This window comes from Prionailurus viverrinus, chromosome F1 (genome assembly GCF_022837055.1).
Source record: "Prionailurus viverrinus isolate Anna chromosome F1, UM_Priviv_1.0, whole genome shotgun sequence".
NCBI classification, from domain to species: Eukaryota; Metazoa; Chordata; class Mammalia; order Carnivora; family Felidae; genus Prionailurus; species Prionailurus viverrinus.
The window spans coordinates 7,393,249-7,419,556 of NC_062577.1; the positions used below are offsets into that span (position 1 = coordinate 7,393,249).

General features: G+C 38.7%; 1 protein-coding gene across 1 annotated transcript in view; it reads left to right on the plus strand.

Moving 5' to 3' along the window:
- MAEL (maelstrom spermatogenic transposon silencer) overlaps window positions 1-21,145 on the plus strand; it is a 38,789-nt gene extending 17,644 nt beyond the window's left edge. The window contains exons 9-12 of the mRNA XM_047840729.1: window positions 15,055-15,117; window positions 16,108-16,240; window positions 19,948-20,023; window positions 20,784-21,145. Coding sequence (XP_047696685.1) covers window positions 15,055-15,117; window positions 16,108-16,240; window positions 19,948-20,023; window positions 20,784-20,980 — 469 coding nt within the window. The 3' untranslated portion in view covers window positions 20,981-21,145. The remainder of the gene's footprint in view (window positions 1-15,054; window positions 15,118-16,107; window positions 16,241-19,947; window positions 20,024-20,783) is intronic.
- Window positions 21,146-26,308: the final 5,163 nt, after the last annotated feature.

The window sequence follows — 26,308 nt, forward strand, 5'->3', positions numbered from 1 at the left end:
ACTTTCTTTTTGTTTAGTTTTTTTTCAAGTTTTTATTTAAATTTCAGCTAACATATTGTGTAATATTAGTTTCAGGTGTAGAATGTAGTGATTCATTATTTGCATACCACACCCAGTGCTCATCACACCTGCCCTTCTTAATACCCATCACCTATTTAACCCTTCCCCCTTGCCCGAGTCCCCTTCAGTAACTCTCAGTTTGTTCTCTGTAGTTAAGAGTCTATTTCTTGGTTTGCCTCTCTTCCCCCCCCCCCCCCCGTGTTCATCTGTTTTGTTTCTTAAATTCCACAAATGAGTGAAATCATATGGTATTTGTCTTTCTCTGACTGACTTAGTATAATACTCTCTAGCTTCATCCACAGCATTGCAAGTGGCAACATTTCATTTTTTTTTCATGGCTGAGTTATATTCCTTTGTATATATCTTCTTTATCCATTCATCAATTGATGGACATTTGGGTTCTTTTGATAATTTGGCTATTGTTGGTAATGCTGCTAAAACATGGAGGTGCTTGTACCCCTTTGATTTCATATTCTTGTATCCTCTGGGTAAATACCTAGTAGTGCAATTGCCAGATGGTAGAGTAGTTCTATTTTTAACTTTTTGAGGAAATTTTTAACTTTTCCATACTATTTTCCAGAGTGGCTCATGCATGAAGTTAGCATTCCCACCAGCAGTGAGGGTTCCCCTTTTTCTACATCCTCACCAACACCTGTTGTTTCCTGTGTTAATTTTAGCCATTTTGACTGGTGTGAGGTGATAACCTTGTTGTAGTTTGATTTGTATTTCCTTGATGATGAATGATGTTGAGCATCTTTTCATGTGTCTGTTAGCCATCTGTATGTCTTTAGAAAAATGTCTGTTCGTGTCTTATGCCCATTTTTTAACTGGATTATTTGTTTTTTGGATGTTCAGTTTTATAAGGTCTTTATATATTAACAAACGATGTTGGGAAAACTGGACAGCAACCATGCAAAAGAATGAAACTGGACCACTTTCTTACCATACACAAAAATAAATTCAGAATGGATGAAAGTCCTAAATGGAGACAGGAAACCATCAAAATCCTAGAGGACAACATAGGCAGTAACTGCTTTGACATTGGCCATAACAACTACTTACTAGATATCTTACTAAATACGTCTCCAGAGGCAAAGGAAACAAAGCAAAAATAAACTACTGGGACTGCATCAAAATAAAAAGCTTCTGCACAGCGAAGGAGACCATCAACAAAACTAGAAGGCAACCTACAGAATGGGAGAAGATATTTGCAAATGACTTACTGTGACTTTTTTGATCTTGACATTTTTGAAGAGAATAGGCCAATTACTTTATAGACTGTTTCTTAGTTTTAGTTTGCCTGTTATTTCCTCATGAGTAGATTGAGGTTCTGTATTTTTGGCAGGAGTGCCACAAAAGTTAGGTGTCTTCTCAGTACGTTGTATCTGGATGCATCTGATGTCCATTTGTTCCGTTACTGATGGCAACTTTGATCATGTCTGCCAGATATCCTCTGCCAGATTTCTGCCATTGAAAAGTTACTGTTTTTCACCTTAAAATTAATATTTTGTAGGGAGATATTTTGAGATTTGGTAGATCTTCTTCTCCTCAAATTTCAGCCTGCCTGTTAGTTTTCACATCCATTGATGATTTTTGCCTGAATCAGTAATTATTACATTTGTGAAGTTGTGATTTTTTTATTTTTTGTTTTTTATTTTTATTTATTTATTTTTACTGTTTATTTGAGAGAGAGAGAGAGAGCTCAAGCAAATTGGGGGAAGGGCAGAGAGAGAGGGAGGCTCTATGCTGTCAGCACAGAGCATGATGAGGGGCTCAAACTCAGGAACAAACCGTGAGATCATGACCTGAGCCGAAATCAAGAGTTGGACACTTAACCGACTGAGCCACCCGGGTGCCCCTGTGAAATGGTGATTTTCTGATCCAGTTGTTCCTACTACATTTATTAGTTGACATCCTACTGTAAGGAAGAGCTTTTATTTTTAAAAATAATGAGTATGGACTCATGGATTCCTGTTTTATTAAATGGGGTATAATCTTTTACTGCCAACTTATTTTTATACTTACATTGTTTCTTTATGGCCGTTGGGAGTCCCTTCAAAGCAGTGGTTTCTGTCCTTTTGGCATTTCTTCATTATTCTTTCAGTGCTTCATTGCTTTCTGGCTTAATACGTTCAGGCTCATCCTTGTACTTTCCTGCTTCAGCTTTGGGTTAGCCATTTCTCCAAGAAACCCTGGTTCCTTTAAATGGAGGAGAGTATTTAGGAGATAGGATGTGGGTGCTAGGTATGTTCATTCCTACTAGAGCATCATTGATTCTAGTTCCCCTTAGTGGATAGAGCTAGGAAATACATGTATATACACCCCCTCCACACACATTTTTATCTGTCTCACCATGAGTTCATACTAAACCTACACATATTGTTTTCTACTTTTCCACTTTTCTGTTTTTGTATTTCTCTTCTCTGAGTGAAAAACCTGGCACGCAATATTCTTGTTTGTTCAGTCCTAGAATACAGTAAGTAAAAGTCAATTGTTAGAGAACTGTTAAGTGATACTACTGTAAAATGACATACTAATAGTTCAGAATTTGCTTTCAGTTATTTAGTCTGAAGATACATAGTCAAAATACTTTGTTCAAAAGTTATTTGAAAAGTTGGTTCTTTCCCCTTCTTCAGTCTGGTGAAATTATTCATTTGAAATCTAGTTCAACCCATTTGCTTGTTTTATTGCATTTTTTCCCCATCCTTGTTGATTTTATTCTTTTTAATGTGGTTTAAACAAAATGTATATGCAGAAGAATCCCTTCACTTCACTCTAGCTCCATAAAACTCCTTGGATTGCGTTGAATGTATAAATTGGGGAGAACCGAAATGTTCATAATGTTGAATTCTATCCAAGGTGAGATGTGTTTCCATTTCTCTAATCTACTTTTGGGTCTTTCAGTACTTTTAAAATTTTCTCATACAAATTGTGCATATCTGGGACTGGATAATTTTTGTGGGGCAGTTCCTTAATAACTTTCTCTGTTTCTTCTATGAAAATCAGTTTGATTAGGCTTTCTAACTTTAATGGAATCAATTTTGGTAATCTGTACTTCTCTAGGAGATTGTACGTTTTATATAAGTTTCCAAATTTATTTAACAGTCTGCAAAGTTAGTCTCATAATTTTTAAAATTACCTCTGTTTCGGTGGTTATCTTGTGTATTTGTGTGTTTTTTCCTTAAATGAAGATAGCATAATGTCTATTCTGTTGTTTTTTTTTCTTCAAAACAACTTTTTTTAAAATTCTCTTCCTCATTAATTTCTGTTTTTTTCTTAATTTCTTGGTACTCTGGTTCTTTTTCTATTTTGGGGGATCAGAATTCATTAATTTTTATATTTTATTGGTAGGTGTTTAGTAGAGTGAATTTTCTTCTTAACATTGCTTTCAATGCATCTCATAGATTCACATACAGTATTTTGTAATTTAAAAAATATTCTGTAGTTTTAACTCATGAGTTAATAATCTCCAGGTGGAAAGGCCTTTCTGGTTTTTGTTAGTAAGTTCTGGTGTCTTTGCATTGTGATTTTAAAAAATATATTTATTTTAAAAATATTTCTTTTAAAATTTCTTTTAAAAAAATTTCTTTTAAAAAAGGAATTTCTTTTAAAAAATATTTCTTTAAAAAAATTTTTTTTTGAATATTCATTTTTGAGAGACAGAGACAGAGTGCAAGTGGGAGAGGGGCAGAGAGAGAGGGAGACACAGAATCTGAAGCAGGGGCCAGGCTCTGAGCTGTCAGCACAGAGCCTGATGCGGGGCTCGAACCCACAGACCACGAGATCGTGACTTGAGCTGAATTCACCACTTAACTGACTGAGCCACCCAGGCGCCACCATAATATTTCTACTTTATGGAAGTTTTGCAGTTTTTTGCTAACTTAATATATAATCAATTTTGTGAATGTTCTGTGGGCATGTGAGAAGAATATTTATTGTCAGGGTGTAGCGTTTGACGTTTATCCATGAGAACTACTTTGATTATGTTTAAGTTGTTTTATCTCTTAAGAAAGACAAGGGTTGGTGAGGATGTGGTGAAAAGGGAACTCTCGGGCACTACTGGTGGGAATGTAAATTGGTACAACCGCTGTGGAAAATAAGCATGGAAAAAAAATAAAAATAGACCATGGGATCTGGTAATTCCATTACCCAAAGAAAACAAGAACACTAACTTGAAAAGATAACATACCTACCACCCCATGTGTATTTAGAATAGCCAAGAAATGGAAGCAACCCGGGTGCCCAGTGACAAACGAATGGATGAAGGAGATTGGTGCACACAACACACACGTACACGCTGGAATATTACAGAGCCACAGAGAGAATGTATCTTGCCATTCGTGGCAACGTGGATAGACCTAGACGGTATGCAGAGTGAAATAAGTCGGATAAAGACAAATACCATGATTTCACATTTATGTGGACTCTAAAAACCAAGACAGACAAACTAAAAACCAAACTGACTTAAATACAAACTGGTAGTTGTCAGAGGGCGAGGTTGGTGAGGGGATGGGCTAGTTAGGTGAGGATTAGGAGGTACAAACTTCCAGTTATTAAAAAAAAAAAAAAAAAAAAGAAACTACCTTTAGCTGTGTCTGCTTCATCTGTCACGTGTTGAGAATGGTGTATTAAAGTTTTCTGTTATACTGTGTTTCTATGTTTCATTGCATATCCTGTAGTTTTAAGCTGGTTACTGTGTTATTTTGGTGCCTTTACAGAAACAAATTGTGGAATTGATCTGGTATATTGATTAAGGGCTCTTGGGGACACTTGTCCCTGTGTTCTTGCCTGTTGAGATCTTGTTATTTATCTTTTATTTCCTTGAGTTTCTACAAATACAGCTTTATTGTTGTATTTCATTGTGTGTTGCTTTTGAGAAGTTTGGTCATCTAATTCTCTTGGCCTTTTAATTTATTTGATCTTTTTGCCTGGAGACTTTAAGGGTGTTTTTTTCATCTTTAAAAAGTCTAATAGTTTTATTATGATATTTCTCTGAGTATATTATCACAGGTCAGTTTTCTCAATTGTTTGGTGAACACTTTCAGTATGCAGAATGAGGTCTTATTCCTGGAGATTTCTCTTGGTTATTTAATATTCTGTTCTTTTTTTTCTTCTTAAGGGAGTCCAGCATATGTATGGTCCAGTTTGGTCTTCTTGGCCTACCTTTCATTTTGATCATGGTCTCTGGCCCTTTTTCTTTTTCTTTCTTTTCTTTCTTTCTTTCTTTTTTTTTTTTTTTTTTTTTTACTTCTTTAATCTTTTATTCTTCCTTAGGCAGTTTGTAATTTCTTTTCTGATATAATTTTTATTTCCAGAGTTTTGTCAACTCTTATTTTTTTTATTTCTGTTCTTAGTTTTGAAATTTCTCACTCAGGACATGTTTTCATATCTTAAAATCCTTCTTTGAGGATATTTAATTCAACATAGAGTGTTATGTTTTAGTTTTACCTTTGTGGTGTTTTGGGGATCAGAGGACTTTGGGGAGAAGTTATCAGCTGAAGTGTTTTAAGTCCCCTTTTCAGTTTTCTTCTTGTAGCTTTCTGTAGATCAGGGTATGTTGTTCCTTTGCATTTCGTGGACAGGGCTGCTGATTTGGGACGTTTGACATTCTTCATTCCAGTGCTCCCTCTTCTGTCTGTGTAGCAAATGGCGGTTCCTTTGAATGCTTTCAGGGTGGTGGGTCTTCCCGTTTTTCTCGTTCTTTTGTCCTGAAAAGTCCTGTTTTTCCCCCTCTCCCGTTTGCTTTTTTTACCCCTCTCTGTACAATTTCTAAACAACTTCTCCCTTCCTCTTACTCCCTGCTGCCCAGAAGCCTCCCCTTCCAGACTGCCTCCTAGAGTCCCACAGGTGCTTTTTAGTCAGTGCTCTGATCTATCAGGATGCTGAATATTTACAGATCTTATTGTGGAATTATTGTAATTTAATCTTAGGCTCTTTAATTTCCCTTCTGTCTCTCCTCCAGTGTTTCTGGGACTCCAGTCTCCCTCTAAAGCCATATAAAATAGCTTGGTATAAACTTGAGAAATTACTCCATTGAAAATTAAGAGTTATTTCTCCCCATTTATAGGTAGTTTTGTAATACTCTCTTGGTTATGCATCATCTATAGATTTTCTGTTTTGTTTATTCTTGTTAATCTGTAAAATTTATGGATGATATGTTAGCATATTTTGATTCATATACTGTTAGCTATTTAATGTCTTTCTAAAACTTTACCTTCAGAGTCATTCGGTGTCTATGTTATATACATTATTGACTTCTCTGTCATCCAGAGTTTTTGTGATACAATGTTTCTTAAAAGAGAACTGCACCATACACCATAAACAAAAATAAACTCAAAATGTATTAAAGACTTGAAACTATAAAACTCCTAGGGGCGCCTGGGCGGCTCAATGGGTTAAGGGTCCAGCTTCAGATCAGGTCATGATCTTGTGGTTCAGTAGGGCTCTGTGCTGGCAGCTCAGAGCCTGGAACCTGCTTCAGATTCTGTGTCTCCCTTTCAGCCCCTCCCTTGCTCTCTCTCTCTCTCTCTCTCTCTCTCAAAAATAAACACTAAAAAAATAATTTAAGAAACTATAAAACTCCTAGAAGAAAACACAAGCAGTAATCTCCTTGACATCTGCTGTAGCAACATTTTTCTAGATGTGTCTTCTCAGGCAAGGGAAACAAAAGCAAAAATAAACTATTGGGATCACACCAAAGTGAAAAGCTTTTGCACCGTGAAGGAAACCATCAACAAAATCAAAAGGCAACTTAATGGGAGAAGATATTTGCAAGTGATATATCTGATAATAGGTTAGTATCCAAAATATATGAAGAATTTCTACAACTCGGCACACACACAAAAATCTGATTTAAAAAATGAGCATAGGACCTGAGTAGTCCTTTTTCCAAAGAAGCCATACAGATGACAGACATGTAAGAAGATGCTCAGCATCACTCATCATGAGAGAATGCAAATCAAAATCACAATGAGCTATTACCTGACACCTGTCAGAATAGCTAGAATCAAAAAGACAACAACTAACGAGTGTTGGTGAGGATGTGGAGAAAAAAGGATCCTTGTGCATTTTTGGTGGGAATGTAAATTGGTGCAGCCACTATGAAAACAGTATTGAAGTTCCTCAAAAAATTAGAAATATCCTGTGATCCAGTAATTCCTTTACTGTGTATATTATCCAGAGAAAAAACACTAATTGGAAAAAATCTATGCACCCCCCAATGTTTACTGCAGCATTATCTACAATAGCCAAGATACGGAAGCAAACCAAACGCCCATCCATAGATGAATGGGTAAAGATGTGAATATTACTCAGCCATAAAAAGGAATGAGATCTTGCCATTTGCAAAGTATGGATGGACCTAGAGGGTGTTTTGCCAAGTGAAATGGGTCAGAGACAAATATAGGATTTCGCTTATATGTGAAATCTGAAAAACAAAAGCAGAAACAGACTCATAAATATAGAGAACAAACGGGGAGGGGAGGGGAATGGGGAAAAATAGGTGAATAGGGGTAAGAGGTACAGACTTCCACTTAAGGAATGATTAAGTTACAGGGATGAAAAGTGCAGCACGGGGAATATAGTCAATGGTGTCTTAGTAGTGTTGTGTGGTGACAGATGGTCGGTACACTTGTGAGTATAGTGTAGTGTTTATTAAACATGTGGAATCACTGTTGTACAGCTTAAAGTCTCTACTTCAGTTAAAAAAATGAAAAATAATTTTAGGGGAAGGATAAATTTATGGTTACTAGGAGAAAAAAAAGGAAACCAAACAGACTGAGTAAGTATTGTGCAAAGAAAGTGAACGACGTGAATTAATGTGAAACACATAACAGACATATGTATTTATATGCTGGTGTATTAAAATACTTGTTTGCCACTAACACCCTTTATGCAAGTTTTTATGCTGGTTCTTGATGTCAGCAGAAAGTGTTCAGAGACAAACCAATACTTTTCTCAAATAATCTTCAATTGGTTTATTGAATAAAATGGGGTGCAATTGTTTGTCATCAAAAACAACCAAACTTGTACATGTTTAGGCAATGCAACTATTTCTTAGACCAATAGCAATTGTAAAACACCTTCATTTGGAAGGTGCATTTCCACTGAAGTTAAAAAGTGAAAAATGCATGTTTTAAAATAGAAGAAACACAGTGGTGAGCTCAGTTGTGTAAGTGTAGGCTACAACAAGAGTAGCTTTGGTGTATGACATTGGGGCCAGTGCCATGGGATTTTGTTAATGATGAAACTATTACATAATACTTTAAGCACTTTTGTAATAAACTGCTTCGGATGGGATGGATTCTAATATACAGTATTTTTTAGACAGGAGATTGTGTTGTAGTAGTCAACAGAAACTACTGTTGGAATTTGTTAGTTAATATAAGCAGATAGGACTCCTTTCAAATGTTTCTTTTGAACTTCTTTTACATTAAAGTTTATAATAAATTTTTGATAAATGCCTCTAGCTTCAGGTAGATGAAATGGATAGGTATTGGTGAAACTGAGTACAGTTATGAGTATCCGAATCTTAAGAGGCTGTTGATGGCTATCCTGGAATTTTGAAGACTAGAATATTCATAACTTTTATAGATCTTCCATTCTCTTTGTTGCTTTTTGTCATAATTGTCCCTGAATTAATTCACTGTGTAATGACATCTGTTTGAAACAAGGTAGTTTTTAATCAGCCAGTATTTATTGAGCATCTCCTCTGTCCCAGGCACTGTGCTGGAGGTTCAGTGGTGAACAAGATTTACGTGGTCTCTGCCTTCATGAGGCTAACGTTTTAATGGGAAAGAGAAACATACAGTAAATAATAAAATGGTAATTTTAGCTTGTGATCAGTGCAGAGAAGGAAATCAGTAGGATACTGTTCCTCTTCTTGCAGAGAAGACTAGGTAGAAAGACTGCTTTCTAGAATAGTCAAGAATACTTTTTTTTTTTTTTAAAGATGTAATATTAAAACAGATCTGAAGCAAGAGAGAGATGCAGCCATGCAAAACTAGAAGGAAGAGCATCCTGGGCAGAGAGAGGCAAAGGCTTTGAGGTGAAAGCTTGGTGTTTACTGGAAATTGTTAGTGTGACAGAAAGTAGTAAGCACCGGAGAGAATGTACAAGGTGAGGTTGAAGAAATAAGCAAGGACCATACACACTATAGGCCTTCTTAGCTACGGGAAGGAATTTTTCCCCGTCCCTCCCCCTTCCCTTCTGGCAACCATCCGATCTCTGTATGTAAGGGGTACAGGAAGGAATTTTACCAAACAGGGAATTAACAGAATTTGGTTAGGTTTCTAAAAGATCCTCTTGAGTTTTTGTTTTTTTTTTTAATTTTTTTTTTCAACGTTTATTTATTTTTGGGACAGAGAGAGACAGAGCATGAATGGGGGAGGGGCAGAGAGAGAGAGGGAGACACAGAATCGGAAACAGGCTCCAGGCTCTGAGCCATCAGCCCAGCGCCCGATGCGGGGCTCGAACTCATGGACCGCGAGATCGTGACCTGGCTGAAGTCAGACGCTTAACCGACTGCGCCACCCAGGCGCCCCTTTCCTCTTGAGTTTTTAATGGATATATTGAAAGGAGGCAAGAAGGGAAGGAAACAGTCCGTAACTGTTAAACCATTTCTCTAGTCAAGGCAAGAAATGGCTTGGACCAGAGTAGTGACAGTAGAGATGGAGAGGAATAAGTAGATTTCATCTTGGTAAAAATCAGCAGACCTTCCCGATGGACTGGATACAGGAAGAGCGTGAAAAGAAATAAAGACAATACTCAGGTTTGTAGTATATATTTCAGAGTAGACAGGGAAGAGAGAGGAGCAAGTTTAGAATGTTTTGAGGCCCTGGTGAGGTAAGATCTAGAAATAACAAGCAAGCAGCAGGTCTTCCCAGCCTAGAACTCCGTGAAGAGATTTGGATGATGCCAGCATTCATCATTTCACTATGTGCCAGGCACTGTTCTGGGCACTGAAAATGCAACGAAGAGAGACCAGTTCTCTGCTTTAATGGATCTACTGCATATTGACGAGGTTACTTAGGCAGAGGGCAAAAAGAGAAGAAGACCAAGCACAGAACCCTAACAAGCTGTGGCATTTTAATACTGAGCAGAGGCTGACTTGTTGAGGTCTCTCTGCCTGCAGGTACTATCCTGTTACACATACTGTCACATTCATCATCAGTGCTGATTCAGGTTGAAGATATGAGGAAGATAAGTAGGATCCTAGATGCAGTAATTTTATAGATCTCATTGGGGTACTTGGTGGGGGAGGGATGTTTGTGTGCTTTTGTCCTCTGTATTTTCATTCTTCGGGGTTGTGACTTGTGGTGTTCCTGTCTTGATCTTTCCATGTTGCAGGGTTTCTTTGAATGTCTGATTGTCTTTGGTTATGTTCATATTTAGAAATGAGGCTGCAAAGCTGAGTGTTTAGTATTGTTCTTTGGGGATTAACAACTAATTGGGCTTTACTCTAGGGGAAGCAGATAAGAGCTGGATGCTAAGTTGAGACAAAATCCTAAATGCCAGAATATTGAGGGCTTTGTCTTAAGATACTAGCATCCGTTCTTGCTGCCTAGTTCTCTAAGAAGAGTTTACTTCTTTGCACAGTCAGGGAACTTGACCATTCTTTGTACAGAAGAAGTTCAGCCTCCTGGTCTTAACCTCTGCTGTCTGGCCAGGGATATGTCCATGGGTTCAGAGCCTCTCTAGAGTTCTGGTAGGCAGATTTGTGTCGCTGGTTCTGTGGGGGCTGAAGGCTATGACTTCCTTTGTCTAGCTTCATCAGTTACCACTCCTTCGTTTACCTTCCATATCCCACAGGTGTGTTACACTCTCTTCCATGGAAACCTCTTTCTGTTTTCTCCTTTCCTGTGGACCTCTACTATTTTTATTCTTTTGACTGTCATTTTGATAGGATTTTGGGAGCAAGAGGAGATAAATTTATGCATTTTTAACCAGAAGCCCAGCAGATAGTAGTTTTAAGGGGTGTAGTTTTTTTTTTCTTTCAAGTAATAAATTTTTTTATTTTTTAATTAAATCCAAGTTAGTTAATATACAGTATAATCATGATTTCAGGAATAGAATTTAGTGATTAATCACATACAACACCCAGTGCCAACAAGTGTCCTCCTCAATGCCCATTGCCCTGTTAGCCCATCCCCCTACCCAATACCCCTCCAGCAACCCTCAGTTTATTCTCTGTATCTAAGAGTCTCTTATGGTTTCCCCCTCTCTGTTTTTATGTTATTTTTGCTTCCCTTCCCTTAGGTTCATCTTTGTATCTTAAATTCCACATATGAGTGAAGTCATTTGATATTTGTCTTTCTCTGACTTTTATTTTGCTTAGCATAATACCCTCTAGTTCAAGGGCACCTGTGTGGCTCAGCCGGTTGAGCATCCAACTTCGGCTCAGGCCATGATCTCACTGTTCATGGGTTCAAGCCCCGCATCTGGCTCTGTGCCGACAACTCGGAGCCTGGAGTCTGCTTCGGATTCTGTGTCTCCCTCTCTCTCTTCCAACCCTGCCCGCACTCTGTCTCTCTCAAAAATAAATAAACATTATAAAAATTTTAAAAGATACTCTCTAGTTTCATCCATGTTGTCCCAAATGGCTATCAAAAGGAATGAAATCTTGCCAAGTAATATTCCATTGTATATATACCACATCTTCTTTATCCATTCATCCATCGATGGGCATTTGGGCTCTTTCCATACTTTGGCTATTGTTGATAGTGCTGCTATAAACATTGGGGTGCATGTGCCCTTAAGAGGTGAGCTTTTTATTCTGACATCATTTTAGAGTCATTTTTTCTTAGCCCAATTTTTTCAATTTTATTTTTTATTTTTAAAAATTTACATCCAAATTAGTTAGCATATAGTGCAACAATGATTTCATGAATAGATTCCTTAGTGCCCCTTACCCATTTAGCCCATCCCCCCTCCCACCACTCCTCCAGTAACCCTCAGTTTGTTCTCCATATTTTTGAGTCTCTTCTGTTTTGTCCCCCTCCCTGTTTTTATATTATTTTTGTTTCCCTTCCCTTATGTTCATCTTTTTTGTCTCTTCAAGTCCTCATATGAGTGAAGTCATAGGATTTTTGTCTTTCTCTGACTAATTTCACTTCGCATAATACCCTCCAGTTCCATCCACGTAGTTGCAAGTGGCAAGATTTCATTCTTTTTGATTGCCGAGTAATACTCCATTGTATATATATACCACATCTTCTTTATCCATTCACCCATCGATGGACATTTGGGTTCTTTCCATACTTTGGCTATTGTTGATAGTGCTGCTATAAACATGGGGGTGCATGTGTCCCTTTGAAACATCACACCTGTATCCCATGGATAAATGTCCAGTAGTGCAATTGGTGGGTTGTAGTGTAGACCTATTTTTAGCTTTTTGAGGAACCTTCATACTGTCTTCCAGAGTGGCTGAACCAGCTTGCATTCCCAAATTTTATTATTTTTTAATGTTTATTTTTGAGAGAGAGTGTGAGTGGAGAAGGGGCAGAGAGAGGGGGAGACAGAGGATCCCAAGCGGGGCTCCCCGCTGCCAGCAGCTAGCCCGAGAACTCACAAACTGAACTGTGAGATCATGACCTGAGCTGAAGTTGGAAGCTTAACCAACTGAGCCACCCAGGCGCCCTGAGTTTTTTTATTTTTAACAAACATTTAGGTGGCTCTCCTATATAAGGCTGAAGACTAGGGAAACACAGGAAAGAGTAACATGATTGTCCTTGCCTACAATGTCTCCTGTCTGACAAGCAATAAAGCGAAGTAAAGACAATGGAGTTGTATATGGTAATTTCTTATCACTTTTAAAAGTGTTTCCAAAGATAATGATACATCAGGGAGAAATCACTTCAGTGTGAGGGTTAAAAATAACGTGAAATACTTGATGGGGTAAATGTTTTATTTGGTTCTCCTGGAAAGATGAATAGAATTTCTATGAGCAGAGATTTGGGTTGAAGGGAGGACCTTCCAAGAGAAGAAAATGACCTGAACAGTGACTCAAAGGAATGAAGCAGAGACTGTTTAAGAGAAACTAGTGAGTCAGTTTGACTAGCATATAGAGCCTCTATAGCAGCCTAGTTCTGAGCAGGGTGTAAAGACTGAGTTATCCTTGGAAAAGAGGAGGAATCTTAATCCTGAAAGAGGAGGAAAGGACATCATTGAGACCTTTTGAGACAGGAAAAGAGGATTGTCAAGGCCTTCATGCTACACGTCATTGGGGTGAATGAGATTGTGTTGGAACTCAGGAGTAAGGTTGCAGATTTACTCAAAAGACTGACTCCCTTGTGACCTTATGACTTTGGAGTGGAATTTCATAAATAAAATAAACCCATCTAAGAGGTGTTCAAACTGGGGCTAGATTTGAGGCTGCAAAGTGAATATTAATAGCTTAACAAAGTGGACAAAGCAGTTCTGATATTTGACAGAGTGAATCCTCCTTTACTAGAAAATACAGTCATTCTTAGGGGGGGTTGGTGGGATGATTTTGAGGAAGAGAATCCAGAAGAAAAAAATGAAAGAAAAATACCGTATGATTTCACTCATATATGGAATTTAAGAAACAAAACAAATGATCATGGGGGGAGAAAAGACAAACCAAGAAAGAGACTCTTAACTATAGAGAACACCAGAGGAGAATGGGGTGGAGAATGGCTTAAATAGGTGATGGGGATTAAGGAGTGCATTATGATGAGCGGTGATATATGGACATGTTTAATCACTAAATTGTACACCTGAAACTAATATTATACTGTGTGTTAACTGGAATTCAAATTTTAAAAAGTATAAGTAAAAACATCAAAACAGTATCATTCTTAACAGTGTAACTATTAGATTTGGAGGCATTTTCCCCTGGGATCAGATTCCTATAGGTTTGTTCTTGGGTTCTTTGTTTTTAATCTTGGAATACATTGCTGGTTTTTCAATTGCTTTTATTTCAGATACGATCTACATGGAAATGTGTGTATGAGGTACTAAATTTGGGAGTTTAAGTTCCAGAAAAGGAGCAAAACTAACTGGAAATTTAAACATTACTTGATTCTGTGTGTCTGTGTAAGAACTTAGGCTGTTTCAACCTAAGCCTTCATTTTAGACCTAAGAGTTTTATGAATCCTATTTATTGAATCACTTTAGAATAGCAGTGGGAAATTCTTAATTTTATATTTAGTCTTCCATTCAGTTAAGTAACTCCAATTAAGTGCAGATAACTGACTTTTTACACTTAGTGTTTAGCACGTTTTTAGTAATTTTTAAGTGATTCTTGGTAGGTTCAGGCAAGCTTTTAATTACTCAAGTAGTAAGTACTCTTCTGAGTCTCGGTTAAAATGTGCCTAGTGGAAAGATACGGGTTTATAGTGGCTGTCGTTGTAAAAATACGCTGTGCATCATTTTCTCTCCAGTATTATCTCCTGAGGTCCCCGCTCAAACATCACCTTCTCAGTGGTACCTCTCCCGGCTGTCTTACCTAAAATGTCCCCTGTCTGCAACATTTCATATCATCTTTTTCATCTTTATTTTTTTCCTCCTTATAACTTGTCTTGATCTGATTTATTTTGTATTCTGCCTACATCTTTTTTGATCTGTCTTTCCTACTAGAAAGTAAGTTTTGTGTGATTAAGAGTTTCTGTGTTTCATTCAGTACTATATCCCTAGTGCCAAGAACAATATCTGGTAAATAGTATGCACTTAGTAAATGGTTGTCAAATATGGTAACCATGGTCACTAATGTGTCTCTGTAACACTCATTTTATTCCAAGGTAGAGTTTACCGGTTATGTGTAGTTTATGAATTTGCATCAGACGAGATACATTAAAAAAAAAGCATTTTCTAAAAAAATCTATTTTTTGTTTGTTAAATGTTAAATCTTTGAGTAAGGATGTTAGTTTTTCTTAAATGATTTTAACTAAGTAAGTTAGAAATCTGGCATATAAAAACCCTTAAACAGTGCTACTGCTGTTAAGGATATTGAAGTCCTTTTTCTTTTTTGTACAGGTGCAAGTGGCACGAAGAAAACGATATTCTCTTCTGTGCTTTAGCTGTCTGCAAGAAAATTGCGTAAGTTGGAGAAAGGAATGTCTTCATAATGCTCTATTCTGCATTGAATTCTTAGCCATTTTGCTCGCTGTTGCTTTCACCAATGGGGTTAAACACTGTTCACTTCTATTTCCATAATTCTCTTTTTAAAAAAATGGTTGGGTTTCGTGTGTGTGTGTATGTGTGTGTGTGTGTGTTTTCATGTTAACTGTTACTATTCACATGTGACACTTGTTTGCGAGAGTTACCCACCTGAGTGATTTGGGTGAACCTTCAGAAGCATTTATTGAAAATTTTCATTATAGGAGAGTGAAGTTCCCTACCATCGTTAACAACAGCACCTCCTTGTTAAGGTGCTCAAAAAAGACCCTTTTCTTCTCATTTTTAAAAATGTCTCAAAGGAGAGTGAGAGTGAGCAGGGGTGGGGCAGAGAGAGAAAGAGAGAATCTCAAGCAGGCTCCAGGTGGTCAGCACAGAGCCCAGTGTGGGGGCTTGAACTCACGAACTGTGAGATCAGGACCTGAGCCAAAATCAAGAGTCGGATGCTTAGCCAGCTGAGCCACCCAGACGGCCTCCTTCTCATTCTGTAGTGAAAACACTTGGAGCCTCAGCTCTCTGGGTGCTCTGGTGGTCCCTTTACATGGCTGGTGGCATTGGTTTTGAGGATAGATAAGTGTTTTTAAAGTTGTAGCCTAATTTCTGTTGCTGCCCTCTCCTTGCCTTAAACATTTGAGAATTCTAGTAATCTTTACTCCCATCCATGTTTCCTTATAATGAACCTGAAATTTTATCTGGTAATCAGTGGAGTATTGCTTACTAGTAATGACCAGTTTATTGTATGTATTGCTACCCATTCCCATTTCTTCTCTGAATCTCTAAATTCCTGCCCCCCCCCATTTAGAATGGTATATCTTACATGCTTTTTCTTTATATTAGAAATTTTAAAAATCTGAATGCTTTTAGAATGAATTAGATGAGATTCTGATAATGAGCTTTTATTTCCTTTTAAAGGTACTGCATCAGTAATTCTCTGGCCACTCTCTTTGGAATCCAGCTTACAGAAACTCATGTACCACTTCAAGATTATGAGGCCAGCAACAGTGTGACACCCAAAATGGTTGTATTGGATGCAGGGCGTTACCAGGTAAGGAGCTGACTTTTAGGAGGAGCTCCTGGTCTCTTTGTGCTGCTCCATGTGGTCCTGGCCAACAACAGCTAAAGATCAGGACTTTGGTTCTCTTTTTCGTAAAACATTTTTTAAAAATCCTTTGTGGAATGTCGAACGCTTCTTAATCCAATTGGACCCAGTTGCATAAATCTTTTTTCTTCTATATTTTCCTACTATGTTTAACAGAGTTTTAGGAAAATCAAAATTAGCAGTGGACTAGTCTATACAAATCATATCCAAAGTTCATTCCAAAAATTAAGTGTCTAAATGTAGACAATATAAATATTTAAAATATTTACTTCAAAAATATATAAGACCTGATTTAGGATTTGATTAAAAGCTGTCTAATTTCCCTACCACCTTTCTTCCCTCCTTGCAATTTATTTACTAGTAGTCCTCTATATACTCCTAATAACATAGCAGTTAAGAGTATAGACTGTGGAGTTAGAATTCCTGAATTGCATTTCAGGCCTGCTACATACAGTCTGTGTGTCTTTAGGCAAGTTATTTGAATTTTCTGTGCTGATTCCTCATCTGTAAAACAAGAATAATAATAAGGGCTAGTAGTTGCAGGATTAAATGCAACTGTATATGAAAGTGCCAAGAACTCTGCCTAGGAACATAGTACATAATAAATGTTGTTGTCACTTGAAAATAGTTCGTAAAACAGTGAAAAGGGAACCCCCCAAATAGAATGAACTATTGTTACAGTCAAGGATTAGGATCTCACAAGTATTATGCTTAGCAAAAGAAGCAGTCTCAAAATATTATATGACATTCTTTAAAAGACAAAACAATAATGATAAAGAACATATCCAGAGTTCCCAGGGGCTTGGGCTGCCTGTAAGGGGACAGCACGAGGCGAGTTTTTGAGGTGATAGAATGGCTCTGTACCCTGATTGCGGTAGTGGTTTCACAGATCTCTTCGTGTGGTAAAACTTGTAGAGGTGTACCCCCCAAAACAAGTCCATCTTAGTGTATGATAATTTAAAAAAGAGAGGGTGTCTAAATGGCTCAGTGGGTTAAGCATCTGACTCTCGATTTCGGCTCAGCTCATGATCTCACAGGTTCGTGAGATAAAGCCCCGCTTCAGGCTCTGCACTGACAGTGCGGAGCCTGCTTGGGACTCTTTGTTTCTCTCTGCCCCTCCATCACTCGTGCATGTGTGCATACTTCCTTGCTCTGTCTCAAAATAAATGCACATTTAAAAAAATAAAACCGAGGATATCCCGGAGGTCTCTGTATATTCCTCAAGCAAGACTTTTCTTTCTCCTGTTAACTCTCAACCCAGTGATTTATCATCCAGTACCTATTTTGTGTCCTTCCGGGGGCATTAGGCAATGTTTGCAGACGTTCTCGGTTGTCCCAGCGGGGGAAGGGGTGCTACTGGCATCAAGTGGGTAGAGGCCAGACGTCCTATGATGCACAGGACAGCCTCCCACAGCAAATGTCAGTAACGCCCAGGTCGAGAAACCTTGCCTTCTTATCCCGTCATCACTGTGTTGAGACTGCCAGAATTAATCTCTGTATGTTCCCCTTCATTCTTTACATCACTCGCTACAGAAACTCAGGATACCTAAATTCTCCCTCATCTCCCAGACTCTTCTTGTTTGGCTGACTGTGTTTCCCGGCCCCACCCAACTCCTGGAAAACTTTTCCGTGGGTCTCTCAACCTTAGTTATCAGCAAAATCTCAAATATCTTCAATCTTTTCTTGGGAAGATGTGTTTATCTTCCGTCTTCTAACTAAAATTTGGCTATCTTCTAAAGATACTGCTTCCCTATTAATCCTATCAAATCGTACCCTCGTGAGGCACCTGGGTGGCTCAGTCGGTTAAGCGTCTGACTTTGGTTCAGGTCGTGGTCTCACAGTTCGTGAGTTCGAGCCCTGTGTCAGGCTCTGTGCTGACAGCTCAGAGCCTGGGGCCTTCTTCGGATTCTGTGTCTCCCTCTCTTTCTGCCCCTCCCCAGCTTGTGCTTGCTTGCTCTCTCTCTCTCTCTCTCAAAAATAAACACTAAAAAAAAATTTTTTTAAATGGTGTCATCTTTTTTTCCCCTCATTTATCATGGGCTTAGATTTGAGATAGTTTTCCTTGTTTACCATTGCCTCTTATAGGCTTGTTCCTATCTTCTCCCTAAAATCCTTAGACTTTGGATCTCCTGCCATAAAGGCTCTAGCGCCTGATAACCACATCGTGGAGTCAGTAGGCCCCTGAGTGGCATGTCCTCATTCCTAGAGCAACACTGAGCCATGTTATCAGACAGGATTCCTGCCAGAATTCTTGAGGTCAGCTTCCACATAGATAATCCAAGTGCCTGACCTCTCAGTTCTTTGACTTCCCTTTCTATGGTGGTCCTGTTTCCCACTATCCTGTCCTAGACCTTGGTGGTACCACTGGCACATATGCAGTGCTACAGCCTCGTGTCTCCTGAACCTCCCTCACCCCTGCCCTTGACCTCCTTCCTTCCCAGCTTAGATCTCTGGATCTGTTGTTTCCACTCACTTGCAACATCAACTTCATTGACCCTCCCTTTTTTTTTTTTATCCTACTTGATTAACACTACCCTGACTGAATCTAACTCTTCCCTATTCTATTCCTATACTCCTGAAGCTAAATGAGACTGAAAAGAAACTGCCATACTGACTGATCTAATCACTACCAACTTCAAGTGAGCCCTTAGTGTTACCTGTCGGTTGTCTATTTCTCCCACTCTCCTAGAGCTTTTTCTCACCCCCTTTCTTTTTTTTGTTTTTTATTTTTATTTTTTAATGTTTATTTTTGAGAGAGAGAGGATGAGCGGGGGAGGAGCAGAGAGAGAGGAAGACACACAATTCAAAGCAGGCTCCAGGCTCCGAGCTGTCAGCACAGAGCCTGATGCAGGGCTCGAACCCACGAGCTGTGAGACCATGACCTGAGCCGAATCGGACGTTTAACTGACTGAGCCCCCCCAGGCGCACCTTTCTCACCTTCTTTCACTTCAGACTTCACCACCTCATCCCTCATTCATCCTTGTTTGAGCTGATGCCCTTGCCTCCTACTTCTCTGAGAAAACAGAAGCAATCAGAAGAGGTTTTTACATAGTCCTACCACTGCATCTACCATGTACTCTTTGACTCCTGTTTTAATGCATGAATTGTCTTGCATATGTGCCAGTGGTACCACCAATGCTTAAGACCAATCCTTCCATTTACGTTTTAGATCTTATTCTCTTACCTGCTCAAAGATGTGGCTCCAGTAACTTACTTCTCTTTCCCGCATCATCAGGGTCTCTCTCTGTTCTGAATCACCAGGAAACATGCTATGGTGTGTTTTTAAAATTAATGTTTATTTATTTTGAGAGCAAGCGAGCATGAGCAGGGGAGGGGCAGAGAGAGAAGGAAGGAGAGAATCCCAGGCAGAGCCCCACATGGGAGCTGAAATCAAGAGCCAGACACTTAACTGGACTGAGCCACCCAGGTGCCCTGTCATCTCATCTTTAAAAGTAAAAACCCTCTCTTGACCCTGTAATACCCTTCCAGACACTACCCTCTGTTCCTTTTACAGCAGTCTCTTCAAAAGTTGATCAGACATTGTAAAAGTGGGTGTTTGTATTTTATAAACAGTAATTTGAAATGGAAGTAGGTGATCCAATAATTGATAAGAAAACAATTTTTTCCCTTGTATTTTTCTTTGTTACTTATAGAAGCTAAGAGTTGAGAGTCCAGGATTTTCTCATTTCAACTCTTCTAATCAGGAACAAAGGTCAAACACACACACTGGTAAGCATCTTCTAAGAATGTACCTCAAGAAGTATTGGGCCTAAAGCTTATTCAGATTCTAGGGTATGGTACTTATTAAACAGATGCTCTAAATTAGTTTTAGGTTGGGGCACCTGGGTGGCTCAGTCGGTTGAGCATCCGACTTTGGCTCAGGTCGTGATCTCACAGTCTGTGAGTTCGAGCCCCGCATCGGGCTCTGGGCTGATGGCTCAGAGCCTGGAGCCTGTTTCCGATTCTGTGTCTCCCTCTCTCTCTGCCCCTTCCCTGCTCATGTTCTGTCTCTGTCTCAAAAATAAATAAAAACATTAAGAAAAAAAAATTAGTTTTAGGTTATGAGGATCTTATTGAATTGGGAATTTTATTTGATGTTACCACCTTAAGCAATTTCGATATGTATATTTTTGCATCACTTTAATTTAGTCTTCTGATTTTTGTTCAAGGCATTTAAAATAAAGCCTTTTATTCCTGTAGCAGCTGTAGTTTTGTAGTTCTGTGATGTCTTTGGGCAGATAGGAAAATTTTAAAGCTAGTGACATGAAATTTCAAGTGGTGCCTGAAGAACTTCAATTAAGGTTTCTGGGGCTAAAAGCAGAAAGAAATATTCTTGTTCAGGCTTCTGCCTTTATTCTGAGAATCTGTTTTCCTTTACTAAGAATCTCTGTCCTATTCATGAAAGGCCTATAATAGGATAAGAGTTAATCGAGGCATCTCTAATTAATAAAACTATAAAATTGTTACATTTCTTTTCTTGTATTTCCAGTATCCTTAGGTGACTGTCCATCTGGGGTGAAAATTTCTGGCCAAAACAGCAGTGTTCGGGGAAGAGGGATTACACGCTTACTAGAGAGCATCTCCAATTCCTCCAGCAATATCCACAAATTCTCCAACCGTGAGACATCGCTCTCACCTTACATGTCCCAGAAAGATGGATACAAATCTTTCTCTTCCTTATCTTAATGATGGTACTTTTTTCAATTTCTGGAAAAATTACAGGCCCAACTTCCCTTCTGACTAGTCATATTAAACAGATCACATCAATGATAAATGTCACTACTGTAAAAACTACTTAATTTGTAAGGAAATTCTGTTTCATAGATTAAAAATAATTGTGGTTGGAGAAGATCTTGGCATTTTTGCTTTTATTTTTTTCTTAGGGCTTGTTCTACTTCCTGACTGTATGGTGTGAGCGCCATTAAAGTTTGAGTCCTTTACAAACAAAACTGGCATTTCAGAGTTGTGCTTTTTGGGAATGTTTTGATAATCTTTTCCTCTACAATAAAGGTACTGAATATCTGTTATAAAAGTTTTTCAAATAGTGTTAATCTGTTTCTTCCCATTATGAGATGTGGAACCTTATTTAAGTACCTACTTTATAGACATATCTGTTATCTATCACCTTGGGAAATCCTTATAACCATTTTGAGAAAGGAGATTACCTCCATTTTACACACACACACACACACACACACACACACACACGACTCAGAGATCCAGGTCACACTCGGGAGTAACTGTAACTGACTCCAAGGACTGTTTCTCATATACGGCATTGTCTTCTACTTCCTTTTCATCTATTTTTGATATCAGATCTTTTTTTTTTAATTTTTTTTTCAACTTTTTTTTTTTAAATACTTTTTTTTTTTTAATTTTTTTTTTCAACGTTTATTTATTTTTGGGACAGAGAGAGACAGAGCATGAGCGGGGGAGGGGCAGAGAGAGAGGGAGACACAGAATCGGAAACAGGCTCCAGGCTCTGAGCCATCAGCCCAGAGCCCGACGCGGGGCTCGAACTCACGGACCGCGAGATCGGGACCTGGCTGAAGTCGGACGCTTAACCGACTGCGCCACCCAGGCGCCCCTTCAACGTTTATTTATTTATTTTGGGGACAGAGAGAGACAGAGCATGAACGGGGGAGGGGCAGAGAGAGAGGGAGACACAGAATCGGAAACAGGCTCCAGGCTCTGAGCCATCAGCCCAGAGCCCGACACGGGGCTGGAACTCCCGGACCGCGAGATCGTGACCTGGCTGAAGTCGGACGCTTAACCGACTGCGCCACCCAGGCGCCCCTGATATCAGATCTTTTAACAAGAAAAAACTCATACAGTGTAAGTTTATATTGCATTTTCTACTGGAAGATTTTTTTAAAAATCTTACATCCAAGCTTTGAAAACCTATCTTTCTTCAAAATCAACATGACAGTAATTGGGTTGGCTGGGGAGATGAAGGGAAGGCCTAAAATTATAATTCAGATCCATGGCTTTAGGTGCCCAAGTCCTGTTCTATGCCATCTGAATTTAATCTTGTATTAATTATTCAACTTCTATTTTAAAAATTTTATAGCTTGTGCTGCACTTTTGTAGTATACATGTCAGATAAACCAAAACAAGAAGTTCCAGAAATTTAGGTTAGAAGAATGGCTGATCTTTCTCTTCATAAACCCCCCAAATCTCATTAGTAAAATTCAAACTCCTGTCTCCCACTTTTTTTCAAAATTCTCTTGAAAGCAAATTTGAGGTATTAACTACCCTTCGGGAAGACTTGATGAGTGATTGGGATAATCAAAGTTATCCTGGTTGAAAGTGATATCTGCTCCATTTTCAGTAACATTTTCTTCGTGTTATCTGACAATATTTAGAGCTTTTAACTGTTGCTGTTTGAGTTCATCACTGAGTTTTTCCTCAGTTGCTCATTTTGAGGTGCCTGTATTTCTGTACGAGATGTTCAGTGAACGTTAGAATGAATAATTTCCAGTAACATCTCCCATTCCATAGGTTGCCTTTCAGTTTTGCTGTGCAGACAGAAGCTTCTTATTTGGATGAAATCCCAATTTTTGCTTTTGTTTCCCTGCCTCAAAAAGTTGCCATGGCTGGTGTTAGAGAAAGTACTGCCTGTGCTCTCTTCTGGGATTTTAATGGTTTCCTATCTTACGTTTAGGTCTTTAATCCATTTTGAATTTCTTTTTGTGTATGGTGTAAGAAAGTGGACCAGCTTGTTTCTTTTGCATGATTGCTGTCCAGTTTTCCCAACGCCATTTTTTGAAGAGACCATCTTTCCTTTGGATATTCTTTCCTGCTTTGTCAAAGATGAACTGACCATATACTTGTGGGTTCATTTCTGGGTTTTCTGTTCCACTGATTTCTGTGTCTGCTTTTGTGCCAGTTCCATACTGTCTTGATCACTACAGCTTTGTGTTATAACTTGAAATCGGGAATTGTAATACACCTCCAGCTTAGCTGCACTTTTATTTTTCAAGGTTACTTTGGCTATTTGGGGTCTTGTGGTTCCAAAATGTGTAAATAACTTAAAACTGAACACCCAAAAAAGCAATCCAGTTAAACAATGGGCCGAAGACATGAACAGATATTTTCCAAAGACCAACAGATGGCCAACAGGCACATGAAAAGATGCTCAGCATCACTCATCATCAGGAAAATGCAAATCAAAACCACAATGAGATATCACCTCATACCTGTCAGGATGGCTAAAATTGACACAAGAAACCACAGGTGTTTGTGACTATGTGAAGAAAGGGGAACCCTCTTACACAGTTGGTGGGAATGCAAACTGATGCAGCCACTCTGGAAAACAATATGGAAGTTCCTCAAAAAAGCTAAAAATAGAACTACCCTACAATCCAGCAATTGCACTGCTAGGTATTTAGCCAAAGGATACAAAAAGATAGATTGAAAGGGATACATGCATCCCGATGTTTATAGATAGCATTGTCAACAATGGCCAAATTATCAAAAGAGCCCAAATGTCCATCAACTGATGATTGGATAAAGATTGTGTGTGTGTGTGTGTGTGTGTGTGTGTGTGTGTGTGTGTACATACATACAATGGAATATTACTCAGCCATAAAAAAGAATGAAATCTTGCCATTTGCAATGACGTGGATGGAGCTAGAGAGTATTATGCTAAGTGAAATAAGAGAATGACAGATACCATATGATTTTACTCGCGTGGAATTTAAGAAACAAGCGATCATGGAAAAAAGACAGATGGAGAAACAACCATATAAAGAACAAAGTAATGGTGACCAGAGGGGCAGGGCAGGGGGAGATGGATTAAATAGATGATGGGGATTAAGGAGCTCACCTGTTGTGATAAGCACCAGGTGTTGTATGTAAATGTTGTGTCAGTAAATTGTATACTTGAAGCTTAAAAAAAAAAAAAAATTACCATTGCAGATAGTGGAGAAGGAATGCCAGAATTCCAAATCCACATCAAACAGTAAAATACTCCATGAGGAAAGGAGCCCATCTTTCTTGTGGACTCCATTTCCATTCCTTTCCTCAAAAGTAAATGATTAATTTCATTTATTCAGGTGAACATGTTCTGAGGGTCTGCTAAATGCTGGGTAGAAAATACCAAGGTGAATAAGTTGTTTCCCCTGTCTTCAAGGAATGTCATTTCATGGGTGTAATGAAGGATTACTGTATTACTAAAAGTGCTTAGCGTCACCTGGGTGACTCAGTCGTTTAAGCGTCCAACTTTGGGTCAGGTCATGATCTCACGGTTCGTGGGTTTGAGCCCCGAGTCGGGCTCTGTGCTGACAGCTCAGGGTGTGGAGCCTGCTTCGGATTCTGTGTCTCCCTCTCTCTCTCTGCCCTTCCCCCGCTCACACTCTGCCTCTCTCTCCTTCAAAAATAAATAAACATTTAAAAAAAGTGCTTACGTACATAGATCAACTAATAGAATTGAGAATCCAGAAATAAACTATGGTCATTTGGTTTGACATTTGTGCCAAGACCATTCAATGAGGGAAGTAATAATAGTCTTTGTACAAACGGTGCTGGGACAATTGGATACCCACATTCAAAAGAATGAATTTGGGCTCTACCATTTACAAAAATTAGCTCAAAATGGATGAAAAACTTAAATATAAGAGCTAAAATTGTACAACTCTTGGAAGAAAATATAAGGGTAAATCCTGACCTTAGATGAGGCATTGGTTTCTTAATAGGACAGCAAATGTAAAAGCAACAAAAGAAAAAATAAATTGGACTTCATCAACATTAAGTCCAGTAAAAGTGTTCTTGTGCATCAAAAGACACTGTCAAAGTCAATAAAAACAGCCGCAGAATGGATGAAAATATTTGGAGATCATTTTATCTGATAAAGGTCTAGTATCCAGAATATATAAATAACTCTTAAAACAGCAATACAAGACAACCTAATTAAAAACTGGGTGTGTTTGGGCAGCTGGGTGGCTCAGTTGGTTGAGCGTCTGACTTCGGCTCAGGTCATGATCCCACAGCTCTGTGAGTTCGAGCCCCACATTGGGCTCTGTGCTGACGGCTCAGAGCCTGGAGCCTGCTTTGGATTCTGTGTCTCCCTCTCTCTGCCCCTAACCCACTGGCATTCTGTCTCTGTCTCTCTCAAAAATAAATAAACATTTAAAAAAAAACAAACAACCCGGGTGTGGTATCCTTTAAGTTCTTTTGCCCATTGAAAAAAAATTTTTTTAACATTTATTTTTGAGAGACAGAGCGTGAGCAGCGGCGGGTCAGAGAGAGAGGGAGACATAGAACCTGAAGTGGGTTCCAGGCTCCGAGCTGTCAGCACTGAGCCTGAAACGGGGCTCAAACTCGCTAACTGTGAGATCATGACCTGAGCTGAAGTCGGACGCTCAACCGACTGAGCCACCCTGGTGCCCCTCTTTTGCCCATTTTTTAATTGGGTGGTTCATTTTCTTATTAAGTTTTAAGAGTTCTTTATACAACTTGGATAACTGTATTACATGTATCTTTTGCAAATAGTTTTTCCTCTGTGGTTTTTCATTTTCTTTGTATTGTTTTTTGCAGAACAGAATTTTTCATTTGAATGAAGCCCAGTTTATCATTGATTTCTTTCATGGATTGTGCCTATAATGTTATATCTGAAAAGTCATTTCCATGTTCAAGGTCATCTTAGATTTTCTTCTTTGTTATCTTCTAGGAGTTTTATATTTTTGTGTTTTCTTTCTTTTTTTTTAACGTTTACTTATTTTTGAGACAGAGACAGAGCATGAACGGGGGAGGGTCAGAGAGGGAGACACAGAATCCGAAACAGGCTCCAGGCTCTGAGCTGTCAGCACAGAGCCTGACGTGGGGCTCGAACTCACAGACCGGGAGATCATGACGTGAGCCGAAGTCGGACGCTCAACCGACTGAGACACCCAGGCACCCCAGTTCTAAAAATATAATTTAAAAAACTCCATACATTTGGAAGTCATAGTGGAATCCAAAAACTTCTTTGTAGCTAAATGATAGTAATAATAGTAAAATAAATGATAGTAACTA